Source organism: Tachysurus vachellii, chromosome 5 (assembly GCF_030014155.1).
Source record: "Tachysurus vachellii isolate PV-2020 chromosome 5, HZAU_Pvac_v1, whole genome shotgun sequence".
Taxonomy (NCBI): domain Eukaryota; kingdom Metazoa; phylum Chordata; class Actinopteri; order Siluriformes; family Bagridae; genus Tachysurus; species Tachysurus vachellii.
Window position 1 is genome coordinate 26905906 of NC_083464.1, and position 24368 is coordinate 26930273.

Here is a 24368-nt window from a genome sequence, read left to right on the forward strand (position 1 = left end):
AGAAGTCAATGGGCGTTAAACTACATACCTATACAGTATGTAGATTGTGTATTTCGAATTTGTTTACCCATTTATTCATACATATTTAAATTTTTATGTGAAAAATTGCATTAATATTCGATGAAAATATAGATATAATGTTTCTTGCTATGGCTTGAAACTCTCATTGGTTCCTGAATTGTTTAACACCGTGTATTAAAGGGATCATATTATGTTATGCAAAGACAGCTTAGTTCTCTGTCAGTGTTCTCTGCCATCGTTCTCGACCTCTGTCTCTTCATTTGATCTTCTAGCATTACAGTTGTTTTACATTTGACATGATATCAGCTTTTTTTTTTGATGCTATTATATTTAAACCTAAAATATTATAAATAAGGAATTTAATTGTTTGCAAATCCTAATTTGTTAAGAAACTGGGGTCTAGGTGCAGGATCAACCAGGGTACAGTGCTCCTGAAGCAGAGAGAGTTAATGGCCATGTTCAAGGGCCCAACAGTGGCAGCAGTGGGGCTTCTGATGCTACTGCTGTAATGAAAACAAATATACACAATTGTTTCAAGGAAGCCAAATAGCAACCATAAAAATGTTGAGTCGGTATCACTGTTATAGAATATTAAATTGCAAATAACAAAATGACTAAGAAAGAAACGTGCTTTAAACATTTGTGTACTGTAATTTTGTCATTTGCAAATGCCATGGTATTGAGGATCCCTCATTCATTCATTCATTCATCTTCTACCGCTTATCCGAACTACCTCGGGTCACGGGGAGCCTGTGCCTATCTCAGGCGTCATCGGGCATCAAGGCAGGATACACCCTGGACGGAGTAGGATCCCTCATGTTGTGTCAATTTGATTATCTGCTAAATTATAAACTTCTTTCTGACTGTTTGGCTAATCCATTGTTATCAATTTCTAGTCTCACACAGAATTGTACTGTATGCACAACAGCCACTATGAGCACAAACCCTGACACGTCTTTGTCTGCCTCACTTGTCCTCCCTCTGTCTGCTCTCTCCATCTTGGTTTTCAGAAAAACTTAAAAAAAAACAAAAACAAAAAACGCAGTACTGGAACAAGGTTCTGAGACAGTGGATTAATGACATGGCTAGAAGAGAAAGTAGATCAGCGGATGTGTTCATGTTTAATTTTCTAGATGATGTGTTAGACCTTGTACAATTTACACATTGCGTTTACTATAGCACTGAACAAATGTAGCTTTGTTCTCTTTAGTTTAGTTAAAACATGAATCTATGGAGGAATTTATCTTTATTCCTAATCTATAACATTTACAAATTTTACTCAAACCTTATATACACTTAAATATTATAGACATTTAAAGAAAAGTTGACTTAAGCATGTTCCTTCATTATTCTGCTGAACTCTCAACTGAACTCTAATCTGTTGATGTAATGAATGATGTAATCATGATTCTAAGGATTTCAAATCTAAACACACTACAAGTAAGCAAAATGGTTGGATTTGTAGTAAGGTTACTGTTTTTAATGTCATTGTTTTGTGGAGGATTAAGTTGTTACAAGTGCTTTATAGATCCTGGTGACAGTGTCCGTCTATGCTGGGGTCACATACTCAGTGAACATAACATTCGTAATATAGATGCCTGCTTCAAAACTCTGGATAGAATATTCAACAACAATCCAAACGTAATCATGGCCGGTAAAGTAGGTAAGACATTCAGAAGGTAAAAAGGCAATGCTTCTGTTGGACAGCTTGTTTTGTGTTTAGAAATATTAAAAAAAACTATGTATATATTGTTAATATTATATATCAGTATGGGGCTAATAATTGAAATTAATTGTAGCATCCCAGATTTATAATAATATAGCTATTCTGAATCAGTATATATATAATATCTATGTACTGTCAATAAGCTAGATTATTTTTTAAGTGTTTCTGTTTTAATGTCACAGACTGCACTACTGATAAAGTCACCTCAGTACTCTCAGACACCTCTAACTCAATTTCTACCAATAGGGGGAGCCATTCTCTTATTTATTTTTTTTTTGAACTTCATGCAACAGCGAATCTGGCAACCCTTCAGTGATGAAACCCAAAACCCATGAAGATGACCCTTGGTGTTTACTTGTTTTACTGTTTCTTTGTGTTGATTTGTTCTTTTCTCAGGGAGAGGCTATGACACAGTACTAAAGGAGATTATGAGGTCTGAAATCATGCATATTGTGGAAGAATTTGACCATCATTTGAATAATGGTATCTGCGGTTAACTTTTCTTTTGTTACCATTTATTTTAAACTAATTTGAGCCTAACTTAACTGCTGATGTATCCACTCTCAAATCAATCAATCAATAAATATCCATTCAACGCTCACATACAAATACATTCTGTTTCTTGCTGTAAAAAAGTTACATAGCTCTATTTTTCTGTTACCTCATATATCTCAGACACAGTGTATGAAGTTAGGTTAAAAGCTGCTGCGGACACTTTCATCACAATGGCCTCTGGTCTGCCTAGAGGTGAGATGGATTCCCTTTTCCACTTTGACTACAAAACAATATAGGTCTGACGTGGTCATATTTGTCAGTGCTGTTTTTTGATCATTTTCTATGAGCAACATAATACAGTGAATATTACCTCAGCTTAATATTTCAGACTCGCTTACATCTAATCACCTTCTTACCACCTTTACTTTTTCATACCTTAAGCTTTTTCAAATAATTGTGTTCCTCTTAGACTTATACAATAAGATATTGTATGTCTCTCTTTACCTTATAACAGCCTCTGGATGTTTCCCCCCTTGCGGTAGGTGACGGTTCATCCAAATTCTCTCCTTTTAGGAAATTTAAATATTAATATTAACAATTGATTTAATGTTCATGTTCATTTCAGCAATTGTTTTGCATGTCATTCAATTTTGTCAGGTTTTCAGGCTCATGGCACTGTCTATAACTGCATGACTTGTCAGTATGACTCCTGTGAATTCCCCCTGGATTGCCCCTGTAAGTCTATTTTGACAGGATATATGCAACATACTGTATCGATTTTACTGTACATACATATTTATTACATACATACATATTCAGGGCTGTCAAGTGTCACGCATTGAGAGTGACAGTCACGCATTTCAGTCTTTTCTCCCGCTCTCCCGCCACACATCATATTTCTCAAGCAGAAAAACTTTGACTATTTTATCATATATTTAATTAATAAGCCGCAGCGCCCAAAATGTATCAGTCCGCACCGCTGTCTCTATGGAACCGGGCAGGAATCAAGCGCGTCTCCCCTGGAGTTCTTAGTTGAGCCTGACATTTATCAGCTAATCAAAAAAAGAGGTTACACAATAGCCAATCAGAAAATTATTGTACTATTGTATATGGGTAAGATTTAACGCAACAACCAATTGGAAATGTCACGCTTGCCTGTCTTCAAAACTTGAGAGCCCTGCATATTATACTGTACATAAACAATGGATATAAATTGTCTACTACCCATGTTAAAATATTTTATGTGATAAAAAATAAAAATAAATATAGTCAGATCTTTGAAAAACTAAATGTGAAATTAAAGTCTATAAAAATGAAGAAAAAAAAAAAACAAGAAAATATTTTAGGGAAAAAAGAATAAGTAACACAATTTTGAATAAAGTGTGTAAACCCCTAAACTAACACTTTATTGAATTATCAAATTAGTTCTTATTGTGCTCAAAAATACTGGTTGGAATTCCGGAATTATTATATCTTTTGGAACTGTATTCATCAGACCCTAATACTTTTGTCCACATGGATTTAGTTACATGTCAGATATTCCTGAGGCTAATTTAATGTTGCTGTTAATCAGAATAATTTCAGTGATTAGTGCTGTATGATAAATACCATTGAAACGAGATTGAATGTGACTGGGTCATTCTGAACTCCATATTATCCATTATGAAAGGTTGTGCACATATATGCATCCGGGTTGTTGTAATAGTTTAATTTTCCATTTTCTTTCTGAATGTGTTTTTACGTTTACTTAAAGGTGCCCTTCAACACAAAACGGTTTTTACTTGTATTTTTTGATATGTGTTAGGTCCATACAGTATGTGTTTGTGTTGTGTCATGAATGTGAAAACGAACTGCTACCTCCCCGGTCAGTTCTAGCCACTTAAAAGAAATAAGGGGAGAAATCAGGTCAGTTGGAAAAGCTGATCACTCTGATGTCAGAGTGACTGAGCTCATTACTATTCATGAGCTCTCCCACTTGAGACCGCGCCCCCAGAATTCGTGTAGCTCAGTGAGTTTCCTATACAGCAAGGATGGCTGAACGTCAACGGGCTTGTGAAGAAGCCATTCTGTCGCAATTCAAGGTGATTGTAAACAAATTTCCTCTAGCCTAGGCTACTTATTGCGCTGGGTGAATGAATAGTCATGTGCTCATATCCTAGCGGTTAGCCAATCGGAGCCAAGCAGCATAGCTCATTTGAATATTCATGAGAACTGGCGCAAATCGAGCTGAGTCTTCCTGCAGGCTTTGTATACCACACTAGAATGGCTTGAAACAAGGTAACCAAGGCATTATTTCCATTATGAGTCCATGGTGAACTTCAGACATTACCACAAAAGTAATGAAATACGTGTGGCAGGGCACCTTTAATATTTATATATTGTGATTTTACACTGATGTTCTGATAATAATATCACCATGAAAATATCTATTTGAGTTGGCCTAAGTACATTTTCAAAGATAAAAATTTGCATGTTGCCTTCAAGCCCTTGACTCCTTGTGAGACCCAAAGGAGAAGGTGACATGCCACGAATCAAACTCTTTATTACTCTCCATAGAGGCTCTGCTTAAATGTTAGAATTAAAGGATAAGTATGTGACTTTGCCTAGTAATTCTTTCAAGGGAAGCTAAGAAGCTAAGAATATGTACTATATGTGTAATATTTGTGTGTTTAGTGCAGGAAATCACTGTGGAGGAAAACAACAGAAATCAGATGTGGTGTCATGTGCCATTTGTTTTGCCAAGTGACATACAGATCGTTTGGAGGTATGCAGAGGTAAGGGAAGTTATATAATTATAAAATATTCTATTTACAATTTTCACCATTCCAACTGTCAGTTCTTCATGCAAAGAATCCCATCAATACATGTGTGAAAAAGTCAAGACTAAACAAGTCACATAGGCAGGTACAAATTTCGAATATGTTTGTATGAAAACATTTCTCATTTGACTACAATCTTGATCTTTAAGATCAAGACAATGTTGATAGATCGATTTAAGGAGGTGACAGCTGGCACGGATAAGCTCTTCTCCATACCATCGGCCCGTCTGGAGCACACAGGCACATATCAGTGTGAGATCTTTTCTCGGGAGCGCTCACTGGTCCGCATCTATTATCATCTTACAGGTCTGTCTATTTAAACATTCACAGCGTCTACTTTCCCTTGCTTCAATTGTGGGTTGAAGCGAAGTTAATCTGATCTTGATGCGCAATTGCGAATGTTTCGTTAATGTTGTATTAACAAACATGAATAAACACTAAAACAAGATTTTAGGGCATCTAGGTACAATTTTAAGAGTGAGTTTGGGTACTTTGCTCATGATTCTTATTAACTTGCAGTTCTATCGTTCATTGTTCAATAACTCGTTTATACAAAATTAAGCATGGACACACGAGTATCAGGTAATAAAGGACAAAATGCCATAGGTTGTTGCATTGCTTGTGTGTATGTGTGACAAAGCACGATATAAAGTAGTATGAGGAATGAAAGTCAGTTGTAGTAAGAGAGAATACATGTGTATGAACGAGAGGAAGGGAAGTAGAACAGTGAGGTTACAGAGGGCTGAGGCCAAGAAGGTGCAGGAGTTTAGGTCTAGTTTAGGTTTAGGCTAAGTATTTAGGATCAACTGCCCAGTGTGACAGGGAGTGTGGGAAAGAGGTGAAGAGGCGAGTGCAGGTGGGTTGGAGTGGGTGGAGAAAAGTGTCAGGAGTGTTGTGTGACAGAAGAGTGTCAGCAAGAATCAAAGGAAATGTGTAGAAGACAGTAGTGAAAGCAGCTCTGCTGTAGGGGTTAGAGACTGTAGCAGTGAGGAAAAGACATGAGGCAGAGATGGAGGTAGCAGAGATGAGGATGCTGAGGTTCTCTTTAGGAGTGACGAAGATGGACAGGATTAGGAACGAGCACATCAGAGAGAGAGCACAAGATGGCTGTTTTGGGGACAAGGTCAGAGAGGATAGATTGAGATGGTTTGGACATGTACAGAGGAGGGAGATGGTTATATTGGTAGAAGGATGTTGGGGATGGAGCTGCCAGGTAAGAGGTCAAGAGGAAGGCCAAAGAGGAGATATATGGATGTGTTGAATGAGGATATGAAGGTAATTGGTGCAAAAGGAGAGGATGCAGAGGATAGAGTTAGGTGGAAACACCTAACGGGAAAAGCCAAAAGCAGGAGAAGAAGAGAATTAACTATCATTTACATTTACATTTACAGCATTTGGCAGACGCCCTTATCCAGTCACAGTCACAGTCACCTATCACTGTGTTTTTGTATATTACTTGTAGATCACAGACAGTCTAAGTTAGGCGGTTTAAGTTTGTTTTTCAAATAAATGTAATCTAATAAATAAATGTATTGCTACTGTACAAAAATGAATAACTACATTAATTTTTAATGAATGAAGAACATTTACTCCAAATGAGCTCCAGCTCATATCTATTTCTTGTCTTCTGTTTTTTTTTCCAGTTGTTGCTAATGAGGAAGTTGGTCATGCAGAACTGCAGGACGTGTTTGATCAAGCTCTTCTACCAGCTGGACAGTTTCGAGTTTTGCCCACTTTACCTCCATTTTCACTGCTAAGGCTACCTAGTGATGTTTTCCTCACCGTCAGTCTGACATCACTGATATTGCTGCTCTTCATCACTATAGGGTATTGCTAAGTCCAGATTTGTTAGTGTGTTTGCCAGATTTGAACAGAGTGTACATTAATGTGACAGTGTCCAAAGAAATGTTTATCTCGCATAGTTATACCAAAGTGTAGCACAAAACATGGACAAGCGTCACCTCCTTTTTCAACTTTGCCATGTTTTGATTTTTGTGTTCATTTATCATTGTGTATATTAGAAACGGGTTTCTCCTAACAATTCTCTGATAGACATCCCATAACAGCTCACGTCATATCTCACTCTGTTTCAGATCTTTACTCTGTTTCAGCTGTTAATCGCACTTTTAACCCTTTACTCTTTCTCAACCAATGTACACTTCATTCCACTATTTGAGTATTGGCTTCACTTTATACTTTTCTTCAGAGTCTCTTATTTTGCTATTGTTGTCCAGCTTGCTCATTTTAAAGTTCTCACTCACTCATTTTCTACCGCTTATCCGAACTACCTCGGGTCACGGGGAGCCTGTGCCTATCTCAGGTGTCATCGGGCATAAAGGCAGGATACACCCTGGACGGAGTGCCAACACATCGCAGGGCACACACACACTCTCATTCACTCACACAATCACACACTACAGACAATTTTCCAGAGATGCCAATCAACCTACTATGCATGTCTTTGGACCGGGGGAGGAAACCGGAGTACCCGGAGGAAACCCCCGAGGCACGGGGAGAACATGCAAACTCCACACACACAAGGCGGAGGCGGGAATCGAACCCCCAACCCTGGAGGTGTGAGGCGAATTCGTGCCCCCCCATTTTAAAGTTGTGTAATAAATAATTTCAAAAAGTTCAAATATCAATAATAACAGACATCTTTGCCTGAGAGAATAAAATCACAATAACACTAGTCAGTTGTTGGTGTCTGAGAGCTCATGTATGCCGAAGAGAGTTAAAAATGAAATTGGTATTGGTATATTGGTACATACATTATATCATCAACTCAAATGCAGTGATAACACAAATTAAGTGGAAAATAAATGAGGCAGATTAATAGTGTTTGAAGAGCTCATTTGTCACACCAGTGTGTTATCCTATTTTGTATCTGTGTATAATTATTTTTTATAGTAAGTTAAAACTTGACAACAGGAATGACTACATTAAACTGTTCTAACACAAAAAAAATGTTTCTCTGCTTCTTCTAAGGGTGCTGTACTGGTGGCCTTCTAAGAAAATGGACCGTGAAACTGAGCAAGAACAGGAACGACATCGGTATAGATTTCAATTTGCTTGAACAAGACCACCAAAAAAAAGTTTTAGTAAAATGCTACTGAAATGACCTGTAATTGCTTTTGTTCACCATAAGAGGATGCCAGTGCCCCGAACTGGCTTCTTACATAGCTGATAAATCCGACTACATTTTGTGACAAATTTGTGTTCAATTAAATGTAAACCATTTTTATTGTAAATCATCCACATTAAATCAATTCATAGAGGAGAAAACATCATTACTCCTATTTCCAAGTGTTAATTACTCACATTGGAATGTCAGAAAAATCTTTCCTTGTCACTTAGATGGTACATTAATCTATTTCTTTTAATATGTAAAATAATATATAGAGAACTTTGAATAAGTATGCTACCTGAATTTAAGTCTTTCTTCTTTTGTCTGTGAATGTATTTGGATGTAATTTTTAGAAATCCAGAGCAGCTGAATAAATTAAATTTGTTACAGTCTTAACCAGTTTGGTTGGTTTTATTGTACATCTAGAGATATCTTACTCTGATATTACGTACAACATAGGTGTGCCAGTTTAGAGCATGGTTGGCACATGAACTTGGTTTTTTGCTCATTGAAACACGAAAGTACACTACCTGTTATGCCAGCTATGCAACAGAAAAAAATTATTACTTAACACATAGGTGTGCCAGTTTAAAATGCGGTTGGCACATGAACTTGGTTCACTGCTGTAGTTTGTTGCTCATAGAAACACAAAAGTACACCACCAGTTATGTCAGCTATGCAACAGATAAAATCAGGTGAGGCTAAAAAATATGTAAGAGACTGAATGCTGAGATCTTATGCCTTAGGCACAATCATTGTGATTGGTGTTGGATTTTTAGAGGGTTCTATCACAGCATAAGTAGAAGAACAGGTTTTAGATGTATGACACTTTTAATAGTTATGTTTATTGCAGTAAATGTTAAAGAAATATGACTTAAATTGATGCAGTCACTGAATATTGTATTCATCAACTTGTGATTAGAGCTTAGCTTAGTCATCAATGCTTCATCTACAGTTGTCATTAGGCTTGTCCTATCCTACATATTTGGATAAGATGCTTAAACCTGAGAGCTTTATTTTATTGGAAGTTTGTTTCAAAGGGTTTTAAACTGACCAATTAAGCAAGCAAGAACAAACAGATAAGCATTGTGTGGTTTAATTTATTGGTAGTTCCCAATTAGCAATGGATTCTTTCTTGTTACACTCATACTATTGTTACAGCTAGCTTATATCTACCAATTATATCTTGTGCCTTTCTTCTCTCATGACATCGTTTAAATATTCATGTTACGATGCCGTACAAATACTAATACTATTCAGTGTTTCATTATATTATATATATATAGAGACTACAGTATATACACACAGTCCGATTACTAATGAATAGGCAGGGTAACAAAAGCTTTACAGGCGACGTGGTACAGCTATGACCAAACCAGGAATGACTAAAATCTTATTCATGAAAATAGGTGGAGTGTTTAAAAAAACAGGAAATGGCAATGACAAAGTTAGGATAACCATGGCAATGGTACAAACACAGATAAAAAGGAGGGTACATGTAAAATGAGAGAAAGCAGGATGGCTTGGCGTGGAGTATATCTGTGTCCATTGTATCTTTGTTTGGAGGTGTTTTTTTCCATAAGGGATAGTAGCATGTGGGCCACAGTAGGAAATACAACAGCTCTATATTCAGGCTCTATATTCGAGGATGTGATGGTTCAGTGGTTAAGACTTCGGGTTACTGATCAGAAGGTCAGGGGTTCAAGCCCACAAGCTGCTGAGACATCGACGATGGCTCCTTGAGCAAGGCCCTTAACCTCACCTGCTCCAGGGTGCCGTACTATGGCTGACCCTGCACTCTGACCCCAGGGCTCATAATAACCTGGGATATGTGAAAACTTAAAGCATTTCACTGCATATTGTACTCTGTATGTGTTGAATTTGAGGCTGTACACATCATGAATTAAGGTAAAAAAAATGTGCATATAAGCCACATCAAAATGAGCTCTTGAATATCTTTAGGCATTTCTTTACCTAACGCTAATGCTTCTTTCAGAGATGTTGAAAGACAAGTTTAACTCTAATTTAACGCCAATTTTAAGGATTGTAAAGCTCAGAATTTGTTTGGTGTTGCATTTTTACAGTGTTCTATCACCCTTAACTTGTGATTATAGGTAAGTCAACAATGCTGTATCTACAGTTGTCTAGGCTATGCTACTTTGGTGCATGAATAAGATTCAGTATTGAATAGTTACATAACTTTCATTATTATTTTAATATTACTATTTGCTAATCCCTCAGGTGCTCAGATGAGGTGGCTGGTCACCTGGTATCAGTCATTGTCAGAAAGTTTATACAAGAGCAGAAGTGGAGGTTCTTTTTTTATTTCAGAATTACATCTGGTGCAGTTGTGTATGTTTAATACTAAGTACATAGAAGATTTTATTTGTCTCTCTCTTGTGTGTCTGCTACAATAGTCACTTTGTTTGCAGTGAGGTGATTAGGTTTGGGAGGTTTTGCTTAAGCATGTACAGTAAGGGATTAAGGTTGCATTTCGCTTTGAGCTTGAGCTGTTTCTGCTGGATCATCAAGGCCCAGGAAATAGCAAAATTCATCCAGATATAATGCCTTGCCAGCTACTACAGCCATTTTATGCATGGGTGTGCAAGTTAGAAGTTTGCATTTGCTGGTGTCGATCTGGGTGGCACAATGTCCAGAAGAGGTGCTGGTTGGGGAGTTTTGAGGGTTTGAAAGCCTTGCTCATCTCCGTTCCTGTGCTTGTATATGCTGATATTAAATTCATCTTCATCATGAATGTAGATGCAAGTTATACTGTAATTGCCTGGGTACTGTCTTTTCTTAGGAGCAAGGTGGTAATGTGAGGCCCATCACCCATGTAAGTAGGACCAACTATACTGTAGCTGCATAAAGTTAGAGTTCTTGGAAATCAAGTGGAGCATGACTGAGAATTACCTTGTCTACATAGACAACAGCCCCATTAACCACATTGCACAACTGCAAGTTATGAAACAATAGTGGGCTACTCAGCTGGCTGACTGAGACTTTGATTTCAAATACAGGACAAGAACATCCAATCAAAATGTGAATGCCCTTCCCTAGTCAATGTGAGGTGAAAAGGTGATGCCTGGTTTGCCATTTCCTCACCACTTTCCCTCAACTGCATATATGCTCTAAATGTAAGATGATGGCATCTGTTTTGACCATAACAAAATCCCTGACTGCTCTCATAAGTCACAAGGCCAATGTACACAATTTACAACAGTACTCCCATTTCATACCCGTACCTCTTCCCTATGCTTTATCCCTCTCTTTCTCTATAGCTGGTGGTGATGTACCAGGAAACTTCACTCCTTTATACTCTCTATTTTTTTCTCACATGACTCATGTGTGGGTCAGTTCCTGTTTTGTGGGCAGTCATGTTCCAGAAGCATTTTTTAGCATTCTCAGTAGCTTCAAAGATGGTGGTTCTGGAACTCCTTGTTTAATTCTATGAGGTGGAACAGTGTGTATCACATTATAAAACTTTGCTGATGTTACGCCAGTAGAAGTGTTATGCCTGTACCACAACTGACGAAAATGGCTTGGAGTTCCTTTCCACACTCACCAAATGGCCAGAAAGATGAGGTAAAAAAAATAAACTTAGCCAAAATCCCCCCCAAAAAAATCACTCAATTTACCTAATGTGAAAAAAAAAAAAAAAAAACTTTACAGAAGTATAGAAACAATAAAAATCCAAAAATTTATAACATTTTAATGCATAATAGACATTGGAAGGTAATTGGAAGGTATAGACAAGATTGCTTGCTATTGATGGAAAATATGAAACGTTGCAACATCATACTACAGCCCTCAAAATACAATGTGGAAGTATACACTTACACTAAATGCTGCAAAACTGGGTTTAACATTTTTATTAGGTATAATTTATTTTATTTTATTTATTTACATAACAAATACTGTATACATGTAAAAATATAACTCGGATACCCACGCATCAATTGCAGCCTGCTCATTATTATATTTGTCCTCAGTCTGCAACTTGAATTGATATAAATAGGATTATATCTTTATAGCACAGTTAAATGATTGAATCTGATTGGTCAGAAGGTGTGCATTATTTTGTATATTTGCATGGCTCAGACAGTAGTTCTGGCTGTCCCATGAATGCAAATTCCTACTTTCTCAAGTAAAGAGCTGACTTTCATTAATATTCCCCTCTGTTCAGAAATATTTTCCAAATTGTACTATTGTGCTATATTTTTAAGTATGGTGGAAGTGTGATGCAACATTTAATTTAATTTAATAAAATAGCTAGTCTTCCTCAATTAATCAATTACAGATTTGCAGCTCAAACTCAAAAATGGAAAAACAACCGGACCTTCTGATGCAAGCAATGAGCATGGGAATGAGAGAGGATGGGTGGGATACAGAAAGTACCATTTCTCAGAGGCCTAAAATACTCCATTTGTCAAAATCCACCCACAGTGAATGGACAGATGTTTCCATCTGTCCAGACCACATCTATCTTTTAATAATGAGTTGCTTAAACTGTAATTGGGTGGCCTGTAAGTGAAAAACACATTAAACAAAAAACACAACTGGAAATGCATAAACACAACAGTACATAAGAAAATGGAAGAGCAAAACCAAAACCAGAACTAAGAAACCTAACAGCAAAACCAAAAACACTACAGTAAATTCAGGATCTAAAGAGAAATGTGTAAACACAACAGTAAAATCATTATTATATAACATGCAATATTTTCCTACAAACTTCTTTTACATTTAAACTACATTCACTTAAATACTGAATACATGGTTTACTTTCTCTGCACCACACTACCTCTATAATATTCAGGTATGTATTTTGTGGAGTTTAGTCTAGTCTATTTCTCTCTGCATATATGATTTCACTACAGTACATTAGCAGTGTGCTGAAAAATGAAACCATATTAATTTACGTGCTTTCCAGTAGGAATGGCATTGTGAGTTAAAACCTCTCTATACGTTTCAGCTTTCACGATTTCATTAATTCTGATGATATCACCAGCACCACTGGCAGAACTGCAGCCCCAAACCAGGACAGACCCTTCACTGAAAGCTGAAAGCACTCATTCTTCCATCTTTCTCACAAATTGTTGAAGACTGGAACCAAAAATGGATTTCTCTAATAGTGAAATCGTATGGAGTTTTAGAATCTTAGCCTTTTCACCTTATTTCCCTTCTGAAAAAGTAGCTTCTTGGCTGCCTTCCACAATGTCCAACATGATCATACTATAGAAGGGTCAACTTCGCATCCAATGAAGCTTCCAGATACTGAGCCAGCTCCTTGCTTGACTTCTTCTGGTCTCCCAAAGAAGAAACATCAGATTTTTTTTTTTTTGGCTTTTCATATTAAATAAACACTTTGTTTGCTTTTTCCCTTTAATAGTGGCCCTGCTCATGCAAAATTATGATTTATGGCAATTTATGGCCTAATTAGTTGTTACACAATGAATTAAACTCATACAACATGTGAATGTAATACTCAAGTATGTGTTGTAAAAAACTGCTTTTCACATTGACATAAAATAGTAGGATATATTCAGATGTTAGCTGTCACGATGCAGGACAAAGGCGAGTGAGGATCCAAATGCAGATTTTAAAGTTTTTTACTCGTCCAAAACACAAAAAACAGCTGAACAGACAGAACAAGGCAGCAAACAGGGCTAACAGGAAACGGGAACAGGCACACCAACATGCAAAAACGACCAACACCAGGGAAGTGAACAAACAGAGTATATATAGCTGACAGGAACCAATGACAAAGCAGAGACAATCAAAGACAAAGACAACACACCTGAGGAGATGAATGAGTACAATTAATGTCCATGGAAACCAAAGAGTGGGCGGAGCAAACAATTAGCCACAGGAAAAGACAGCAGACAGAAACAGGACAGAAACACAGACAGACTCATTACATTAGCAATGACATTAATTAGGGTTCTATTCCATTTAGGTTTAAGAGAGCCAGGTTCCTCCTGAAGTGTAAGCAGAGGCCATACAAAATACTTGCTGATTTTTAAAAGCTTCTCTTTTTTTAATACTACTTTTTTGTATTCTTTGGTTGTATAATAAGGAGACAGAGATATAATTACATATAGTCACTATATATACTCAATGGAAAAAAAAAAGAAAAAGTATGACATTCTGACGCAAACAGTGAGAATGAGACAGAATGGGTGGGATAAAGAATAACATTTCTCAGAGGTTTAAAATTCTGTATTTGTCAGAATCCACCCACATTGAATGGACAGATGTTTCCTTATTGCCCAATTCTATCCTTTCAAGAGTTGTTTTTAACTGTAATGAGGTAGGCTGTACACTTATTGAATTATAATTGCTCAATTCTGAGCATGTAATAACTCTAGCATGTTTATTTATTTATTTATTTGGGCTATTATAATGTATGCATTAAAAAAATCTCCAAGCCAACATTAAATAACATTAAACAGCTAATTTTTTTCCTGCTGCTGCATAATGTCAACATTGCTTTGTTAGCTGTCAGAGTTGTGTGGATAATATTGTTATAATGAATGTAATAAAAAATACTAAATGTAGTGTAGTATCTCAATACTCGATATTATAACAAACACTCATCTTCTCAGATTTATCACAGACCAAGTAGTGCAAACACAATAATGAGTGTGAGAAAACATTTGTTTTATTATTATTATTATTATTATTATTATTATACTTGAACATAAACACAAGAAATCATCAAAAGATAAATAAATGAAGAGTGGAGGAATGCACATTAGTCGAGTGTTGATTTTTTAAATCCAATTACAGTAGAATATTCAGTTAAGATGCTGATATCAGGGATTTTTTGTTTGTTTCTTGCTTGCTGTCAGGGCTCATAGAGCTCATGAATTGTCAACAACAGTAGTGAAACTTTAGAGGGACTTGTATGGCAAATGCTGTGCAAAAGTCTGCAATCGTTGAGTAAAATTCTGCAATAACAAAATAAATATTATTTTACAATATATCTATTTTAATAGATTGTAATATCCAGAGCTGAAAAAACAATGTCAAGCTGATCATGAACCGATTTTGATTTGTTTTACCTGGCCAAACAAAGTGGGGACAATGTGGAACTTAAACAGCAATGAGTATGGAATCTGACTTCACTATAATTCTCCAATGCTAAGTCACATACATAACAGGACCGGCTCAGTTTAAATAAAGTTTATGCTAAGATGCTTCTTAATAAATGGTATATTGGAAAATGTCCCTTTAATGAAAAAGGTTTTTTTTTGCTTCTGAGAAATGAAGTTTGTCAGAGTCATGAAACAAGTACTTAGGTAGAATGCAAATGTAGGAGAATTTAAGTAATAAGACAGGTTGCAAAACAAAGCAGAGCTATAACTGGGTTATCAAAGGTGGAACAGAATCTAAAATCAGAAACGTCACTAGTAGTATAAAAGGCTCGATAACATCATGGCAAATAGCATAGAGTGTATACTTTGTGAAGAAAAAAATAAAATACAGAGTATATGTAGGGTAAGTAAGAAATAGACTAAAAGTGAAACAGGTGTGTGTGATTAAAGGTCCAGACAGTGATTGTGGGAATGCTGATGGCTATTGGGAGTGTGAGACAGTTTGTTGGCCATAAATTAGTGGGAGCTGCAGCGTTACCGCATTATGACAATGATTACTAGCATGACAGATAAGAGTCTGTCTCCAAACCCTAAGGTTGTGGGTTCGAGTCTTGGGCCGGCCACGACTGAGGTGCCCTTGAGCAAGGCACCGAACCCCCCCAACTGCTCCCCGGGTGCTGCAGCATAAATAGCTGCCCATTGCTCCGGGTGTGTGTTCACGGTGTGTGTGTTCACTGCTGTGTGTGTGCACTTTGGATGGGTTAAATGCAGAGAACGAATTCTGAGTATGGGTCACCATACTTAAACGCATGTCACGTCACGTCACTAAAATGAAATAAAATTAAATGTGAGTCAGTAATTGACCAACCTATGGGTAGTAAACTAAATAAATTACAATATGGGAATTATAGTTTATTTCAAGAGTTAAAAGGTTTTGTAGATTGATAAAAAGCAACTGATACAGCCAGGCAGCTGAGACAGCTATGGATGCAAGTCAATGCTTTTAAAATCATTATTATTAAAAACAAGCAAACAATTCCAAATTATGAGGCAGAAACAGTAAAACATAGGCAAAGATTCAAGTAATCAAATATTAGGGTATTGTGATCAGTAAACAAAAGTATACAAAGTGGTACTTTGTGGGGATTGAGAAGTTTACGGTTGGGGAAACCTCTGAGCAGAGGACACCAGTGTCTTTGGCTATCTGTACTTCACTTTGATTTACTTTTCAACTATCTATAGACAACGCATGGTTCTGAGTCTGCCTGATTTATTTTCCACATAAAAGAATACTATGGATGCTGGATAGATGAAGGGTCAGATGTAGCCCTCTTTGACCTTTGACAGCTTTATTTTTGATTGCAGTTGAGAAATAATTATGGTTTGGGGCTGTGGTGCTTGACAAGACCTCAGAGGCATGGTCATATGTTTACTTTGGGCTTTCTTCTGGCGTTTTAGATATTAGAACCTGAGGAATTTTGACACAGGAGGACACTTTGACAACATGTTTCTCAATGAGTGCTTTTTTGGTCTGATCATGAGATCGGAGAAGTTAAATAAAAAAAGAAGCTACACATGTTATAGCCCTTCAGGTATTTGGTTAGCTAGCTCACAATATATTCTCATTAAATGTGTTTACAGCAGACTTTACATCCATTCTTTTGTTTCATCATCATCCTGAAGGGCTTTCATATTTTGTGTAAAAATTCTGATTTCTGAAAAGCATGGAACCTGCCAATAAGCCTGACATATCCTGTATAATATGATCAATGAAGGAATCTGGTTGCTGTAAATCATCTAAGTTCAAAAATTGATTGCTTAGAGTATTTAAAAGTTAGCTTTAAAGAACTACTTAAGTCTTAGGTTTTGTTCTTTTGTTTAAGCTATGTTACAGCTCAATTATTCTGTTATGGATTTATCCATACCAGGGCTGTGATGGTTTCAGAGTGATATCATAGGTTCACTGGGCATGAAGCAGGAATGCATTTTGTTTGGGACACCACATATTGTCACTTTTTGTTAAAAAACTGAATTGAAGTTAAATAAAAGAACACATCATGGATTTTTCATTTGCTTACACACACACACACACACACACATACAAATAAAGTTTTTTATTTTAGATTTAGTTCTTCAACATTGTTTGGTTACTGAGACCTCAAATTCAGATAATTATATATATCAACTTTATATACATTTAAGGAGTGATACCTCATTTTATTTAGTCATTTGCATTGTAGGTTTTACAGTATACCGTTGTAACTGTTTTGAGGAGGAGGTGGAATTTAACAAACTGAAAACAAGAACATAGTGATACAAACAGTGAAACGTCTCAGTGTGGTTCTTTGTATGTACAAGCACTATTGGAATACTACTCGATCAATCAAAGTAGTAGATCAGAATAAAAAGTTGTATAACATTGTATTATACTGATGTGGTAGACCGCAAGTGGCTATCAAAAAGCTCTGACCTCAACCCCACTGAACATTTTTCTAATGAATTGGAACTGACATTTTGGGTTGGACCTGACGCAGGCACATTGTGTAGTCTAGTGGAAAGACTTCACAGATGATTAGTTTTCTGATGTATGACCAATAAGCTTTCTGTATTCCCTTATTTCTCTCCCTAATTTCACAATACGCTTTATCATAGGACTCCACAATTCATTTTAGACTTTTGTGTATATTTAGAAGATTTAAAAGACCTGACTATATTCTTTGAGAAAGCAATCTACATTACACTAATCACTCACTACACCTGGGTTCATACTACGGGATTTTATACCAATCAGCCTTAAAAAAACATTGGCCAGTTTGCATGAATAACATTTGTTAACATTGTCAAGGAGTAAAATATTTTAGCCAACAAGTGAACAGTTCTTGATTTTGATGTACTAGAAGCAGGAAACATGAATAAATAAATTTAAGGATCTGAGTGACTTTGACAAGTACCAAATTGGTCCAAGAAAGTCACCCAAATGAACTGGTGATACGGACATGGTTACTGATAGCTCATCTGGTCTGATCTGTTAGAACAGCTACTGTAGCACTGTAGCACAAAAGGCTGTCTATGATAGGAAGGTGTCAGAACACACAGCTTGCTGCATATAGTGGATGTGCAGATTGGTCAGAGTGCCAATGCTAACCCCTGTCCATCACCAACAACATTTACTGTACAATGGGCACATGAGTATGAACAAATGGAACAATGGCACATGAACCTCTAAGAAATTGTCTCTTTTGTTGAAGAAGAATGCACCTTCAAAGCAATAGATAATTGAAACTGCAGCATAAGAGTAACGCACACTGCAACCCACTGCACAATGTATTATATCATATTAACTCACAATTAGGGTTAGGTTTATCATATGACTTCATATATCATAATGGTTAAGGTGTTGGACTACTGATCAGAAGGTCATGAGTTTGAATCCCATGTCCACCAAGCTGCCACTGCTGGGACTCTGAGCAAGGCCCTTAACCCTCAGTTGCTCAGTTGTATAAATTGTAAGTCATTCTGGAAAAGGGTGTAGACTAAATGCCGTAAACTTATGACATGCAGATGTAATATCACCTTAAAGTGATGCTTGTATGTGACTTCTCCTTCAACAAATGAAACCAATTGTTCACCTCGCAACTGTCATTTTAACACAAATGCCATTATGTACCATTTTGTCATAATGCTAATTTTATTCTTAAAATATTGCAACTTTTTTCTTGTAACATTAAGACTTTTTTCCTGAATAGTTATGACTGTATTTTTGAAACTGAGGCCGTAAATTGACAAGGAAAATACAGATTGGACAATAAGTTGATTATAATATTATTAATTTAATTATGTTCAAACAATACTTCACATTTCAACAATATAATTCCTATGATAATCACTGTTTCAAATAGACATCCAAGTCCATAAACAAAACAAAGTGTACAGTACAGTACAGTACAGTACAGTACAGTGTGCAGCATATGACATACTTTTGCCACTAAAGCATTTTCCAGCAATTTCATTCTGTGAGTGAATTTCTCATTAATACTGAATTTAAGTCATGAAAGTGTGGCTGACTAAAAGTAATAAAAATTACAGAAATAAAGAAATAAATTAACTTAAAGTACTTAATCTAATGTACTTAACCTAATGGGCACAACAATGCACGAGCATAAATGCTTCAGTCAACATTTGTAATTTGAATTTCCATAAACTTTGTATAATACAGAGTAAATTTGTATAAAGCAGTGTGTGTAATACAGAATAAATTGAATAATACAGTGGAAATTATTCGTATTACAAGATGCTTTACAAAATATATTAAGTTATAAACAATCCATATCAAGCATAACAAGACAACAAAAACAAATAAACATTGTGCACACAAGCAAACACACAAACAGACAAATATTTTTCTTCTTCACAAAATAAATAAATAAATAAGTTAATAAATAAATAAACACATGAAAATGGTACTACACATTCACACTGTAACTCTGTGATCGTTTTCGGCACAGTCTACGCACCCACAGCCAGTACATTATGACCATTATTAACCAGTAACTGACATATGCCACAGCACCATAGATCAAAAATTTGATCTCTTCTTTTTTCTCAGCTGAGCTCCAGTCCTCCTTGCTTTCCCTGTATATTGTGTAGCCTAGACCACTCAGCAGGATGGCTGCCCATATTGACAGGGGAAGGATAGGGATGTAATTACCTACTAGCTTACGACGTCCTGAAGTACCCCAACTGCTCTTATTCATGGTAATCATGGCAAAATACTTTGTGGGCAGAAGGCTTGTCATGTAGAGTGCAGAATAGAGAGACATGAAGATCATCACTAGGTTTTGTCGCAAGATGCAGGCATAAGCTGCCTTAATCAGCCCAATAAGTTGAATGCAGCAAAGGACCCACAGGATGTTCCACAGTGTACCCGTCCAGAAAAGTCGGATCATGGTGGCTGTGACAAAGAAGGGGAAGATTCCAGCCACAATGGACTCGTATGTCATCCAAAGGCTATGCTTGTGCCACCACATGGCATTGTAGAGCCACTCACGAAAATATGACTTTGTCCACCGCATCTGTTGATTCAACCAACGCAGGAACTGGGAAGGTGTCTCTGTATAGCACTTTGAGCGAGCTGTGTACCTGAAAAGAGAAGAAAAATAAAAGTACATTAGTGTTGAACTGAAAATGTACAGTTAAAAAAATAAATAAATAAATAATAATAATAATTATAACTTGATAAGTGAGAAATGCCAGAAGGACTGAATTTGGATTTAATTAGGTTTAGGAGTTATAACAGTACAAAATGTTTGATGATGATGATGAAGATGTTTCTATGCTTCTGTAAAGCTACTTTGTGACAATTATAATAATAATTATTATTATTACAGGCTTAAATAATTATTGTATGCATATCAGGATTGTGTGGGTTAAATTAGACTGTACATACTGTGTGACTGTCTAATGGAAGCAAAAGGTAAAGGGCAGTACTTACTTGGTTGCATAGCCTATACTCAGCATGCGATTTGTAAGATGTCGATCGTCTCCAAAAGTGCAGTGTTTACCAAGAAATTTTTGGTTGTACCAATCTTCCAAAAACTGTTGCAAAAGGTCATTTCTATACAGACCTGAAGAAGAGAGCAAGTAGTATAATGAGGACTAAATATATGCCATGAAACCGTATAATAATAATAATAATTATATATATTATATAATATATTATATTATATATATATATATATATATATAAAATTCTAATTCATTATATAATTTCTCATTGTTAACTAATTGTATAGTTCACACAATCATTTTTATTTACCTAGGGGACCACTAATACAAGAGACACAGTCAAAAAATGACTGGCATGCTCTCTCAACATTAAAAGCCATCCAGTATCGCAGACTGCTCATGAAGCTGATGTAAGAGTCTTTCAGGTTAAGGATCATCACATCGCCACCGACAGCACCATATTTTGTGTTACTCTCAAGCACCTTAACCAGTTCTAGTGTTGCCAACGGATCCAGCTTTGTGTCTGAATCACACACCTGAAGAATAAAATGCAGAAGAAGAGAAATTAAGAAAGGGAAAATATCTTCTGTCGTAAAAATAAGTGACAATATTGCAAATACAAATTCTGTGTAAAATCATTTCTTGATATAAACTTATCTATGCACTGCTTACTTGTATGTAGTCCACTGAAGAACCCAGGGCCTTGAATGCTGTGTACATCACTTCTCTCTTCCCTCCCCATTTTTGCATAATGCAAACACACCGCTTGCTTCTGATAATCTCTTCTACCTCCCTGCGCTGGGTATCTTCCTGTGCATTCTCCCCTGATGGCTGTGTGTGGTAATTGTTCTGCCACACATAGCAGCCGGGATCCTGATCAGCAAAAATCTCCTGGAACATCTCCATCATGTAGCGGTCTTCTTCTGTATTACCATCCACCACCATAACAATCCGAAGCAACTCTGGTGGATAATGGAGTGCCTTAACTGATTGTAAACAGTCCCGCAGGTACACTGGGTCTTCCTGGTAAGCAGAGATGGTAAAACCGACAGTCTTGGTGTAGGAACAAGCTTCTCGTCTGGTACGCATCCGCCGATGCTCCACAAAGGCAAAAACACTCTGTACCAGCAGATGAAGACATAGCAGAAGGCCATAGAAGCCAAAGGCCATAATGCCATACTGGGATGCTAAAATATTTACATGGGCAATGTAAGCCCATAGTACCAATCCAAATACTAGGAGGGCAAAAAGAAATGTTAAGAAGATTCGTACACCAACGCCTAGCTTCCAAAAAAGTGGTTTGATGTCCATTTGTATGTCACAGTCACTAAAAGAGAAAAAAAAAATGCCATGAAAAATTATTGTATAATTTTATAGTAAACTGATTTTTTTGCACTGATCAGTTGAGCATCATGAATTCACCTGTTCATTCTACTTGGCAAACACAAATAACCTAATCAATTAATGAATTAGTTAAGACACTGATATTCTATTAACTTTTCTTGTACGTTCTTACTGTTCACACTGTCCGTTTTTGTTGTTCTAACAATTCCTAACAAAATATAAGTCAAATGCTACACTATATGACTTAGTTAAATATGGACAAGAATCAGACTAAAACAAGAGAAATATAACTATGTTGAAACTCTCAAAGTCAAGAGTGGATCTGAAAACAAAAAAAATCACATACCTTGTAAAGCTGTTTAAAACCAGGTTTCTTAAGGGTCTCTACGTCAATGTCCTCCTGTGTGTTGATGTGCACTGGTGTAAAGCATGAGGGATTTATAAAGCCACACACCCGCCCACGCGCCTTGGAACACACACACCTCTAAAAGAAACGTCTGCATGTCGTGACGCCAAATAGTTACTTTACATACGTCAACAGACCCATTCTCATCTACCAAAGTAAAAAAATCATCAGGTCTGATGTCCCGAAGGCAGATCTTTGTACATTTATATCGTCACTGCACAGGTTTGGTATCTTGAGCGTCACTTGCCACTCCTGAGTCATCTGCATATCATGCTTATTGGACTGGTTGGTGACTAATTTTCTCAAATTAATTTTCTTCCATTTTTTAAATTCCTATAAATAAATTAAAATGCATTTATTAATAAAGTAAAAAAAAGTTGACAAATTGCTGATGGTAAAAATACTCAATACTATGAAAAGTACAGTTTTTATATTTCTTTTATATATTATTATTATTATTATTATTATTATTATTATTATTGTTGTTGTTATCAATATTATTATTATTAATATTATTGCCACCGTACCCCCGTAGATATATAGTACTTTAAATGTTAAGTTCATATTTTTAAAATTAATTTTGCACTTTAATTGTATATATTAATTTTTATCTTATTTTCTTCTTCTTCTTCTTCTTCTTCTTCTTCTTATTATTATTATTATTATTATTATTATTATTATCATCAGCTGTTTATTTAGAGAGCATGGTTGTACAGTATTTACCTTACATGTCACATTGCTTTACTTTGGTGTACATCTCCTTATGGATGTCACTTGAATAAATTGGTTTCTTCTTATACCCAATCTTGTATTCACTTGCCTTTAAAATTAAATACGAAATAAGTCAGGTTAAATTTGTTAGTCTTTTTTGTTCAATTTATAGCTCGTCATCAATCCAATGTATACCCAGATCTCAGGAGAGTCTAGACCTCCTAAAAATAACATTCTCTTCACTGTTAAGGTTTGGCTTGTCATCCAGTCAACGGGTGGAGTGTTCTGGATGAGTAAAGGAAGGAATTATTCACATGATTAGGTAACAGAAACTCTTTTCTTTTCCTTCAGTCACTGGGCAGGGTATTAGGGATGTGGAAAATGACCCCTGATCTGTTTAGTTAAGATATAACTATGTACTATGTAATTCCAAAATTAACACTTAATATTAATTAGGTCTAATCTATTTCAGAATATGTAGAAGTTGGAAATAGCTGAAACATAGACTAAATAAACTTTTACAATTAATAAATAAATAAGAGAATAATATTAAAATAAATAGCTATATATATAATCTTTCTCGATTAAAAAAACATTTCCAATAATAAAAAATAAATAATGATGATTAACTTAATCTTTTTAACACGTTTCTTAGAAATGTCTGATTAACATAATTCAGACATGTAAACATAAACTAAACATGTAATTGACTTTTTTAACTACACAACAAATGTACACATACACAGATATGTAGAATATATTTGTAATTTAATTTTGGATCTTATATTTAGGGGGGAAAAAAGGAAAACTTTTTTTTGGCATTGCAAATCAAATGCATAAATGAGGAAAGCAGGGCACAATCTATTTAACTTATTTTTTTTCAATTTGAATGGAAGTATGGAAACAGAATAGAGAGGAAAAAATATATTTATATAATAATAATAATAATAATAATAATAATAATAAGAAGAAGAAGAAGAAGAAGAAGAAGAAGAAGAAGAAGGAGAAGAAGAAGCAGAAGAAGAAGAAGAAAATAAGATACAAATTAATATATACAATTAAAGTGCAGAATTAATTTAAAAAATATGAACTTAACATTTAAAGTACTATATAT

The 24368-nt window shown here is 35.8% G+C and overlaps 2 protein-coding genes across 2 annotated transcripts; one reads left to right on the top strand and one right to left on the bottom strand.

Moving 5' to 3' along the window:
• The first annotated feature begins 1425 nt into the window (after nt 1-1425).
• spaca6 (sperm acrosome associated 6) lies at nt 1426-8246 on the top strand. The gene is made up of 9 exons (XM_060870574.1): nt 1426-1684; nt 2144-2230; nt 2423-2494; nt 2757-2780; nt 2900-2977; nt 4916-5016; nt 5211-5367; nt 6705-6888; nt 8050-8246. Exons 1-9 carry the CDS (start codon nt 1426-1428, stop codon nt 8135-8137), a joined length of 1050 nt encoding a protein of 349 aa, XP_060726557.1. The 3' UTR covers nt 8138-8246.
• Nucleotides 8247-19098: 10852 nt separating this feature from the next.
• Nucleotides 19099-22544, bottom strand: has1 (hyaluronan synthase 1). Its single transcript, XM_060870854.1, has 5 exons — nt 22484-22544; nt 21466-22120; nt 21104-21329; nt 20780-20912; nt 19099-20427 (listed from the first exon to the last, which is right to left on the bottom strand). Exons 2-5 carry the CDS (start codon nt 22102-22104, stop codon nt 19752-19754), a joined length of 1674 nt encoding a protein of 557 aa, XP_060726837.1. The 5' UTR covers nt 22105-22120; nt 22484-22544; the 3' UTR covers nt 19099-19751.
• Nucleotides 22545-24368: the final 1824 nt, after the last annotated feature.